Below are 11,639 nucleotides of genomic sequence, written 5' to 3' on the forward strand. Positions count from 1 at the left end.
CGCCAATTTTTGCTTTTGTGAGGCTAATCGCTTGGTTCAGGCATGCATGTCAGACGTCATAGAGTCGCAGCCTGCATGCCTTGTGCTTGATTGACAAATGCTTCCATGGCAGTGTTGACATTGTTGCGTTGCGAGTCTCCGTGCGATGAGAGAAATGTGACAAGAACAGGATGAATGAACACAATTCTTCTGTACTGCCAGAAGTAATGCTGCTCCTGCCAGTGATCGGTTACAGAAAAAAAATTGAGAGTACTTTTTATTTATGTGTGTCCCTTCCCGCTACTCAGAGCCTTGTATTACAAAGTCTAGATCAGTGTGACTCTACATATAGCGAGTGCTAGTTTCGAGCTCGCTAATTGAACGCGCTTGTTTTCTCTCTTCCTCATTTGGTCAATCCTGCGTTTTACTGGTTTCTTTTTTCATCACTATGCTCCTGGTAGACTGCACTCAGTTTGATGTTCAATGCAGTGAAGTTGCACGCCACTATTGCTGGCTGTTATTTGTTTCACATGACAGCAGGCACAGAAATATTGTTTAAATAAGTCCCAAATTGCAGGCGCTCGTGACACTTGTAACTCTCAACTCATGAAAGTTCAGAAGTGCGTTGCGAAGTAGAACGAGATGGTTGTAAGAGTACCTGTCAGTTGTCATGGTAGTGTGAAGTTTTCGGCACCCAAACAGGCAAGTGCCAGTAGAGAATGGCACAGAGAGTGTCTGGTAAAAATCCTTGTTTGCCCATTAATCTTTTGTTGTGTTTCCTCTGTGCAGCATGTCAAAACCATTCGCTGTGGTGAAGTTTCCTCTTGAGGACGACTGCCTTGCAGTCATTCCTGTCGGATGGCTCACAGAGACAAAAGAAGAGTGCTACTGGCCTGTGGCCAGGAGCTCGGAGGTGACGCGGCTCGCAAAAGCTGAGGCCGAGCCAGCTCTCGGAGGGGAGTGGATGCGTTGCCCAGTGGTCGTCGTTACCACTTGCCATAAGTAGTCTTATTGTAGACATATTGATGGTAGCTTCATCAGCGATTGTAAAGGCCTCTTTGCTAGATTCTGTGAGTCTGCACCTCTGCATGGCTAAATTACGACTAAGAAGTCATGTTGATAGCCACCGCTTAGCCAGCTGTCAAAAAGAGGAGCAGAATGAACTGTTAGCTATTGCACTTGTAAGCTGATGAACTACATCTGAAACTCATTAGTGCCTTGTTTTTGAAGACCTGTAGTTCCCAGAATTAGTGCTGCACTCAGTATGCTTAATAATATTTAGTACAGAAAGGTTTAGTATGGTAATTTTTTTTTTTTGCATTATGAAACATTTTTTGGCAAACAAAAAGCACAGACAAGGAAAGAGCACACAATACAAATGCCAGACATCAATTGATGCTTTGCGTTGTGTGCTCTTTCCTCATCCATTTTTGTTGTGCACTGAGACAGTGTTTCATAATGCAAATTCAGAACCAACTCATCCAGCTGTTTACATTTAGTTCAGTTTGAATTGTTAGCCTGTCGCAGTAGCTGAGTGGTCCATGCTGCTGAGCCGAGGGCCCAGGTTACATCCTGTCTGTGGTGAAATGGAGCAGTGCAGAATGCGCTTGTGCTCTGTAATATCAGTGCATGTTAAACAACCCCATGTGGTCTAAATTAATCTGGAGTCTTCCGCTACGTCATTCTTCATAGCTTAAAGCTGTTAAATCCTAGAAACCAGAATCACACTTTTAATTGTAAATAAAACAATGCCTCTGCCACATGAGTGTTTCACAGGCTTTCAAACTGATAGTCTGTTGGCCTGAGTGTTGCTATACAGGCAGCTGAACGGGCATCAAGTCAGCAAAGCAGCCCTCGGACATATTTTGTAGCGACAATTCTGTTAAGTATGGATACGTGTTTAATTATGAGGAATTATGTGAGTTAGTTTTTGGAACCCATAGTTTGTACGAGATTTTGGTGCATGGTATTGAGGGTGCCTAAGACTGTATGCTGTTTGGGCAATTAAATATGTGCTCTCGAAAGTCTGCCAGTTTCCTTTCATAAGGTTTCTGATATAAACAGCAAGCTTCTTGTGGTAAGCGGCCGTGATGGTTAGCAGTCTATGGTTGAGGAAGGAAGGACCCGTGCTCTCACTGTAATGTAAGTTATCAATCGCTCGTACAGCTCTTTTTTGTAAAGTAAGTACTTTCACAAAATTGGTTGAGGTAGTCGTTCCCCAGATCAACAAACAATATTGTACATGCGAAAAGACTAGAGAGAAATAAATTTGTAGTTTGAATTTTCGAGGCAGTATTGTGCGAAATTTATTTAGGATACCAACAGAGCGAGCCATTTTAGTGCAAACGTAGTTTACACGATCTGTCCAGAGTAAATGTTCTTCAAAAATGACTCCAAGGAACATTGTAGAGCTGACACGAGTTATAGGAGCTTGCTCGAAGTGAATTTGGAAGTTGTTCGGAACTTCCTTATTTTTGGCTCTAAACAGTATGTACTTTGTTTTCCTGACATTAAGTTCTAACCTATTTGATTTTAACCAAACAGACAATTGGGATAACCAACTATTGGAGGCTGCTTGCAAAATATTACTATCTTGTCCTGAAAAAAATACGTTAGTATCGTCTGCATAGATTATAATGTTGTCTGCTGGATGAAGGTTGACGATATCATTAATATATAATAAGAACAACGTTGGTCCTAGAACGGAGCCCTGTGGCGCACCAGACACAATCTGACCGATCCCAGATGAAATACCGTTAATGATAGTTGTTTGAGATCGGTTGTCAAGGTAGCTAGCAAATAAGGTTAAAGGAACACCGCGTATTCCATAACAATGCATTTTTTCAAGCAATATCTTATTGTTAACCGAGTCAAACGCTTTCCTCATATCGAGGAATATGCCAACTGTTAGCAGTTTATTTTCTATGTTTTCAATTAGCTTTTCTTTGATTTCCAGTAAGGCGGCCTCAGTTGTTTTGTTTTTTTGAAATCCGTACTGTTGCTTGGAGATGACATGGTTTTTGTCGAGATATTGAGAATGTTTGCAGGATCCTACAAGAGCGCCGAAAAAAAGGTGCGGCGCTACGAGTTCACTTCAGCCCTAGAAAGCTCGGCAGTTTCTGGTAATTGAAATTCTCATATTTCTTTATTGATGAGAAATTATTTTGCATACTCAACAAGACGTTCATGTGCAATTCTGTTTTAGGAAATGAGGGCCACAACGATGTTGTACAGCTGCCGTCACCACGTAAGACATGAATTCTCATTTGTTAAGCCGCCGCGGTGGCTCAGTGGTTACGGCGCTCGGCTGCTGACCCGAAAGACGCGGGTACGATCCCGGCCAAGGCGGTCGAATTTTGATGGAGGCGAAATTCTAGAGGCCCGTGTGCTGTGCGATGTCAGTGCACGTTGAAGAACCCCAGGTGGTCGAAATTTCCGGAGCCCTTCACTACGGCGTCCCTCATAGCCTGAGTCGCCTTTGGATGTTAACCGCCTTAAAACTAAAACACCATTTCTCATTTCTATTTAATGTAAGGTCGACATTGTGTTAGTTTTGATTGGGGATTTATGGTAGTATGCTTGCAAAATCTGGGAAAAAAACTCCACCGTAGCTAATTGCACTTGCAGAGAAATGGAACGTGCTCAGACTTGGCATCAGCTTTATACATTTGCCATGCTCTCAGATCAGCAGTGATTCTGCCAGTAACCATTTCGTGGCAAACTCTCTTACCCACGTTAACAGTACTGCGAACAGGTTTCTATTCACATGACATATATTCTGCTCTCTGTGTTTGGTTTCGCCATGACAGTTTCTTTTGTGTCCTTAAATGTACCGTATTTTCCAGTGTATAAGACGCACCCGCCATATATGCAGGCTGTAATTGAAAAAGTTGCTATATAAGACGCACCCCAGTTTTCCCAGTTGGGCTAGTGAGGATCAATTAAACACGCTTGCGCGACCATCACGAAATTCACCGTACTTGTGAGAAATTCTTAAGCAACGCTAAGTGGTCGAAAAAGGCAACACTCGCGCCATTCCTGCCCACGTTTTGGAAAAAAAGAAAGAAAAACAAAAAAAAACTCTCCCACATGTCCATAAGAACATTTTATTTCTACTTAAAACCTTGGAAGTCTTCACCTTCGGATGCGCTATCAAAAAGTTCACCCATTTCTGGTGGCAACGCGACTGAAATATTCTCTTCGCACTACGTACATGGAGCAAACAAAGTGGCAAAGGGTGGCTGAAAAAAGAACGCCGGCTTGTCCTGGCTTGTCTTGACAATGGCGAGAAGCGTGATTGTCGTCATCTTTTGGCATTTCACATTACTTTTGCTTGGGGCTTCCGAAACGGTGGTGTGTTTGTGATCCCGGAAGTCGTCATCCCCGTCGTTTCATGATAAAGTTCACCTAAAAAAAGTTGCGCACGGTGGTCCCCGTATTGAAGTATTAACCGTGTTACAACCGCTTCATTGCTAGTGATATTTTTTCGGTAAAAAAGGCTTGAACATGAACCTGAGTAATTTCTGAACTCTCTAAAAAAAACGAAAAATTCGCATATAAGACGCACCCTTGTATAGGACGCACCAGCAAGATTTTTGAAAAAAGCCGCGTCTTATACACCGGAAAATACGGTACCAATGCACCATGCTGGTGCATGAGAAATGTAATTATTGAAGTACTATAGACACATATTTAAAAAATTGAAAACTGATTTTTCAGGAAAGAAAGTGGTGCAGTAATTCTCTCGCATTTCGGTGGACATTCATAAGAGAAGGGATAAAGGAGGGAGTGTGAGAAGAAAGGAAGAAGGAGGTGCCGTAGCGCCCTGGGATAATTTCAGCCGACTGGGGATCTTTAACGTGCACTGACATCGCACAGCACATGGGCACCTCTTGCGTTTCGCCTCCATCGAAACGCGCCGCCGCAGTCGGATCACAACGTTCTTTTATGTGTCATAGGTATCTGCATGATGTGACATTGTTTGTCACGTCAACTACTTGTCATGGAGGTGTCGGTTTTGATGGGTTTTGAATTATGAAGTCTTTGTACAGCCTGTGATTGAAACCAAATTAAAATATCTTTTCGGCCAAAGGAAGTGTTACTATTGCCTGGGGGGCATCTCTATATAACCAGGAATTTGTTTCTGAACTTCGTAATTTTGTGTCTATTGTGTTTTAAAAAGATCACCTGTATGAAAAACAGCCTGGCCATGCAACTGTTCTGTCCCTTCTCCAAAAATATCCTGAAGTAGCATTTCTGCATTCAATTAGGATAGAAATGTGACATTGTGGTTGTACACAGTAGTGTGTTCTGTACTTCCTGGATTGCCATCAATGACGCATGTTCATCTCCAGCCCCACTGAATCACGCTGGGGAGAGCGTGAACGAAAACAGTGCGCCACCCAGCAAGCTGGAGGGGTCGACAGCTGGGACTGTTGATGGTGAGATTTTCACTTTGTTTACTTTTGTGCAAAAAGAGAAATGCAAGCCAAACATGGGGACACAGTGAGAGGACAGAACAAATGCTGCTTGTCCCGTCTTTTCACTGTGTTCCTTTCTTTTAATTACACTCCTATTTTGTCTAGTATCAAGTGACACAACAAAATATAGAAGCTAGATCTGCTTTGCCTTAAAGAAAAACAGAGCAAATTTTAAATTTCTCATTGTACCTGCTGCTGCCGAGCAGCAGTCAACAGGCCCAGAAAGACCTAGAGAATATACTTATTCAGGAAGATATTTGCACGGAGTTCTCCTCAGTGGCTCTTGAAACGGTGCTAGGAGCACATTTCTAGTTTCAAACTATGTGCTTTGAAAGGGGTCACTCTGAAAATCATCACATGTATTTCTCAAAATCCATTGTATTGAACTGAAGTGGTACTGGAATTTACAACCTAGTACTTCCATTGCTTTCTCCTCTTGTGATTCATAGTGGAGTGGTTGTTGTGTGCCCTTCCCAAGAGCTGTATGTTGTGCTTTTGTTGGGTTCTTTTGGATCCTGGCATTTCTGTTGTCTCTCTCGGCCTACATCACCACCAGGAAGCCACTCCTACGAATTGCACTCTACACAGTAGTCCCATGTTCTGTGCATTTGTTTCCTTACCAGCATAATTTGGTCGCTTGGTCGCGGTGGGTCAGCAAGGCCCATATTGTAATTTTTCATTGTCTTTCAAAGTATTTTAAAAGTTTACTGGTTGGAAGTCAATGCAGTGCCTTGGATGCAGCGAAATGTGCTGAAAAAAAATTAATTGCGCTATCACAAAGCTCCCATAAAGGGTGCTGAAGGAGATAAGCAGCCAATAATAGTGGCATGCTCTGAAGGAGGACCTCTTGCTTAGGAAAGAACTGAACAGCCTAACTGCCTTGTGGAGCACATCAGCTGGCTCCTAGTCTTGTCTTGCCTGCAGAAAATGGATGCGTGGTAAGAGATAAATGTGACCTTGTTTTATTTCTCAACGGTTTGGGACCTCCTGTGCCTAGCAAGAAACATTTGGTCCACCTCTTTGTTGCATTTCGCTTGTCAGCTAAGGGCTATAATTCCATAAGGGCTATCTTTGTTGCAGTTTTAATGCATTGATCCCTGCCAGCACTTGCAGTTAGAACAGATGTCTACCTCCAGCATTTTGGCCAATGTGGGTTTTGCCGTGAGCAATACTTTCCAAATGGTGCAATGCTATATTAAGGGCACAGGCCTGCTCTGCTTTCTCGCTTCTATTAGCACATGCTTCTCATGACACTGGAAGAATCCATTTGCGACTAACTGCTGCCATCTCTGCCATGGTGCAATAGCAGTGGAAATGCCCATGAAGCAATGTAAAAATTGGCGAAGCTCATAGACTGAGAAGTCCTTTACACAACAAGGCTGCAGGTTCTGTGCTAGCTATCACACATAGAGCAGCTCCATTTCACCTAGGTGTTTGTCAGTGCATGGTGACATTTATGGCATTTAAATTAGGCTAGCAAGGAATAGAACATGAATTAGAAGTGTCCTGGAGGATAAAAACTGGGGGAAGTTTAGGAGCATAGTACAGAGTGTGTTGCTGCCTACTGTTAGCCTCATACTGTTCTTTATTGTACCTCAGTACGCAAATGATATTATTGCGCCCAGGTTAACCCTGCTCTCACTGAAATTGTTGATTGCTTCAGTTTCAGCTACCCTGCTGAAGCTGATGTGCCTGGTGCTGGAGGTCCGACAGCAGCAGCGCGACTTAATGCAGCGGTTACAAAGGCTGGAGGATCACGTGCTGCTGCGGTCGGACCGGCAGCTGGAGCAGAGGACTCGGCCAGTGTCCCCCTCGCCACCGCCTCCCACCCTTGCACTGCCCGCATTCTCCCCCGAGGAGTTGGACACTGTGGAAGCTGCCGTCCAGGACGACAGCGTGGCTGCTGGACTGGTGATTTAATGTTTCTGATAATTCGTGTCTGGAAAAAATGAATGCCTACTAACGAATTGCATGCATAATGTAATTCCGAGGTTTGTGAAGAAATCTTGAGCTCCAAGAGTATTTGCATGCTGTGCTCTGTGAATAACATGCTCTTCATAGATATAATTCCTACTGTTGTGCTGGAGTGTGCTGTCACAGTGTGTTTTGTTAATGTAAATGTCTTGTTCATGAAAGTTGCTTGCTGATATACACACTGGCTGTTTCAGTGAACATTTTCAGGAATTCCTAAGAATAGGGAGTTCAAAATAGAAGAAATATTTGCAGGTACACACGCACAGTTATGCAGTAAATTATGTCCACCACTGCTGAGAGATCGTTCCTCCAAAAAAAAAATTGTTTTCCCATATCGAACTTGCGCTTCTTTAGGAATTTTTGAGAGTGTTCACTGGAACGCCCTGTCGATTCCTTGTGTGGTGAGATTTACTGTTCGAAGCAAAAGTGGTACGCAATGCCCAGCCGGTAGCAGAGCTTGCAAAAACTGCATCACGTGTCGGGACAGCTGTTAGGGGACTCTCTTTATCTGCTCTTTGGCTCCTATCAATTTGTTGGGCTCAGTAGCAGTGCTGAACATGTGGCGCTCGCAATATTGCTTACGGCAAGTGCCAGTTGTCACATCATGTTTCAGCCACGCAATGCAAAGAAAATGCCACCTGCGAGACTGCTGTCGCATCAGATCAGAGCGTTTAGGCGAGAAGGAGCGCTAAACAGCAAACCAAGCTACTGATGCTGGTTCTGTGCGAAGCATTGCACCTATCACATCTTGTAGTAGCTTGGTATTTGGCGGTGCAGTCACAGGCTTTTTTGGGGCAGTTGCTCTCAGATGGTGTCACTCAATGTCATTCGATGTAGTTTTCCAGAGCTCTGCCGGTGGCCGGTCGTTGCATAACAGACTTGGTTCCAACAAATTTTTTTTCTCAGTCAAATATTTCTGTGATTACATTATTGTTTTACATCGATCAACAGCAAAAAAAAATCCCCTATGCTTTTGTTGCCTGTGGCTGCCTTTCTTCGTATGTGTCTCATAACGAGCCCCTCATTTTCCTTACATTTGTCATTTATTGTTGTGCTGTTTTAATTTAGTTCAGCAGTGGACTTTGTAGCTAACATTAAGGATGTTGTAAGGTCTGTTTTACAGGAAGCTGAGCTTTCGGTTAATATACTGTTGCATGAACTGCTGTGAACACAGCTGGAAGTTGGTCCTCTCTCAGTGCGTCTTTAATTTCGGCTAGGTTTCCCAAATAATGGGGCAGCTTTAACCCACCTCTTCCCTGTCTTTTGCTCACATTATGCACATTTCATTACTTAATCTGCTGCCAAAAACAAGCAACATCGTTTAATTAAATGTGGTTGCTAAGCACGCAGCTTTACTCAGGTGCTTGGGGATTTAAATAAGCGCCCTTTGTATAGCATTAATTAGACTGCTCAATTTCAGGGTAGTGAGCCCCGCCATGGTGGCTCAGTGGTTAGGGCACTCGACTGCTGAACCCAAAGACTCGGGTTCAAACCGAGCCGTGATGGCCAGTTTTCCATGGAGGCGAAAAGCAAGGCGCCCGTGTGCAGTGTGATGTCAGTGGCGCATGTTAAAGACCCCACGTGGTCGAAACTTCCGGAGCCCTCCACTATGGTGTCCCTCATCATAGCCTGAGTCACTTTGGAACTTTAAGTTCTACAAACCAAATCAATTTTAGCGTAACGGCTGTGCAGAGAAAACACATCCAGCACATAGATATCTGCAAAAAGCATTATAGTTATAATATAATAATGTCCAAGATGCAAAGCATAATGGGTAGGAGTTGGCCACCTTTGCTTAATCGCTAAAGTTTCCCTGCTCTTAGTAAACTGGGAAAAAAAAGAATGTCCATATTGGTGGTGGTGCTTTCTGCTGGTAGCAACTAGTCAAGCTATTGTATCATACAGAAATTATGCATTATGATTGTAGGTACTCGCATGGGCTGTTGACAGGTAGTCACACAATTGTCTTAGCTATTCGATTCTGCTAAACTAAATGAAATTATAATTGATGTTTGTGCCTAATAGCTTGTGCACCTGTGGTGTTTCTTTTCAGCGAAAGCAGCTGGTCCGCCTGGGGGGCAAGGGCCTGAGGGAGGTGGGCTCCAACATAATGACCGCCATCATGGGGGTGGCTGTACAGAGGATGTACAGCCTCCATGGCCGCAAGGGCAAGTGGTCATTTATTGCCCTGAAGTTATGCAAGGTGGCAACAGGTATGTTGTTGCAGTAGCTTTTAACTGAATTTTAGAAGATGAGTGGAAGAACATGCACCAGGTTCTGCTGCGCTTTGTTTTCTTTTCTTCTTTTCAGTTGATACTTTACCAGTTTTCTTTTTCATTACAGGTGAATATTTTGTTACTGTTTTTATGGGGGTAGTCATCTGCAGTTTTCTTCCATGTGCATCTGAAGATATATGAGTCAGCAGATGCCTTTCAAAGAAAGCCCTCCCATCAGTCACATCCATCTCTTGTCATGGATCGTAGTCGTGCCTTGTATCTGCCAGCCATTGTGCTCCCATATGTTAGTAGTGCAAAGTGGTCGACCGTGATGTCGCAGCAGCTTTATACAGTTGGTTAGAAGAGCTTTCAGGTGGATTTTCTCCTCAAGTTGTATTTGGATACTGTAGTCCTTTCATTTTGGCACGCACTTTGAGTTAACATGTACTTGTGGCCTTTTCTGTTTTCTCTGTTGCTGAAATAATCTTGATTTCTGTTAACGAGCAAACTTTTTCTGCTGGCCTAAAATGAACGCTTATCTTATGCAGATGCCATCTGTGAGAAGACGGGGGCGGATGTGGTGGAAGCGCAGGGGTTTATTAGGAAGTGGTTGCCAGGTTCGGTGGACCGTGGCGGCGGACGCAAAAGGCGTTTTGCCGAAGCGTTTCTGCCAAGTACCGCTGCCGGCCTGGCAACCACTGCGAGCCCCTGTGCTTCAGCCCCCAGCACAGTGCCCTCCCTTCCCCAAGCGGCCCCCACCTCCCAGAAATCCTCCTCCCGCGCGGCCCTGGCTCCTTCCCAAGGTCCCGCCTCCTGCGCGGCCCTCGCTGCCTCGCAGGACTCGCGCAACCGCGCGTCCCCAGCCACGGTGCCTAATTATTTAATAAATAGTTTCTCAGTTGGATTCTTTCGTTGCCTCATTTTGTTGTGCATGTGTATAGAAGAGATGATTGCAGCTTTGCAATGCCAAAACCCATGGCTTTCCCAATGCGAACATTAACTGGAATGTGAATATTCGCTGAACTGGAAATGCAATGGCATAAACTTCGGGCAAGCGTTAGCAGAAAGGCTGAACAGTGGCCTAATTGTGGTATGTCAAGCCGGTGTTGGTAGAGCGGCTGAAAGTGGGTACAATAGCGGCATGAATGTCGGTTCAGTGTTGGTAGAGCGGCTGAACAGTGGTCTGATAGTGGCATGAATGTCGGTTCAGTGTTGGTAGAGTGGCTGAAAGTGGGTACAATAGCGGCGTGAATGTCGGTTCAGTGTTGGTAGAGCGGCTGAACAGTGGTCTGAGAGTGGCATGAATGTCGGTTCAGTGTTGGTAGAGCGGCTGAACAGTGGTCTGAGAGTGGCATGAATGTCGGTTCAGTGTTGGTAGAGCGGCTGAACAGTGGTCTGATAGTGGCATGAATGTCGGTTCAGTGTTGGTCCGAACATCAGGCCAAGGTTGGAAAAAGTAACTTTTTGCCCCAATGCCGACGTCGGTACGACTTTCGAGCCGGTTTTGACCAGCATTATGCCAGCGTCGGTCCATTGTTGGTGTGCTGCTTGGGAGACGACACTTGTGCTTGTCGTCGTTCGCGCTGTTTATTCAAGATGCTTAACCAACTAGCCCGCCGAAACATGTTAACGCAACATATCAAGAACAAAAAAAAACAAAAACAAAACAAAATGCTCAGTACAGAGCAATACAACGATTATGCTTCCCCCAGAAGTGATAGTTCCTTGTCCAGCATTTTAATGGAAGGGGGGGGGGGGGGGGGCGCGGACACACAAATTTCCCAGCCTTCAGAGCCTGAACTGTTTTTTGCGTGTATTTGTCACGATTTATTGCAACAACTCCTGTATCACTCTACCGTAGCACGCATTGGTTTTCCTGTTTGTTCTTTTTTTCCCTCTTCCCAATCTAAGCAGTGAATACCGAGCTGACCAGATTTAGCACATGAAACTTTGTAACGGTGTTCTTTTAACCTTTCATTAGGCACCCTCA

The 11,639-nt window shown here is 44.4% G+C and overlaps 1 protein-coding gene across 2 annotated transcripts; it reads left to right on the forward strand.

The window, feature by feature from the left end:
- Nucleotides 1–1,328: 1,328 nt before the first annotated feature.
- On the forward strand, nt 1,329–10,825 carry LOC149343967 (uncharacterized). 2 transcript variants are annotated; one of them, XM_089546111.1, is made up of 6 exons: nt 1,329–3,101; nt 3,185–3,226; nt 5,334–5,420; nt 7,123–7,370; nt 9,487–9,601; nt 10,198–10,825. In XM_089546111.1, the coding sequence occupies exons 1-6, from the start codon at nt 2,993–2,995 to the stop codon at nt 10,647–10,649; spliced, it is 1,053 nt and encodes a 350-aa protein (XP_089402237.1). In that variant the 5' UTR covers nt 1,329–2,992; the 3' UTR covers nt 10,650–10,825. The 2 variants fall into 2 exon arrangements, with proteins under 2 accessions (XP_089402237.1, XP_089402236.1); XM_089546110.1 differs by having other exon boundaries at nt 9,487–9,646; nt 10,198–10,822.
- Nucleotides 10,826–11,639: the final 814 nt, after the last annotated feature.

Source organism: Amblyomma mixtum, chromosome 5 (assembly GCF_055824585.1).
Source record: "Amblyomma mixtum isolate Tamu chromosome 5, ASM5582458v1, whole genome shotgun sequence".
NCBI lineage: Eukaryota > Metazoa > Arthropoda > Arachnida > Ixodida > Ixodidae > Amblyomma > Amblyomma mixtum.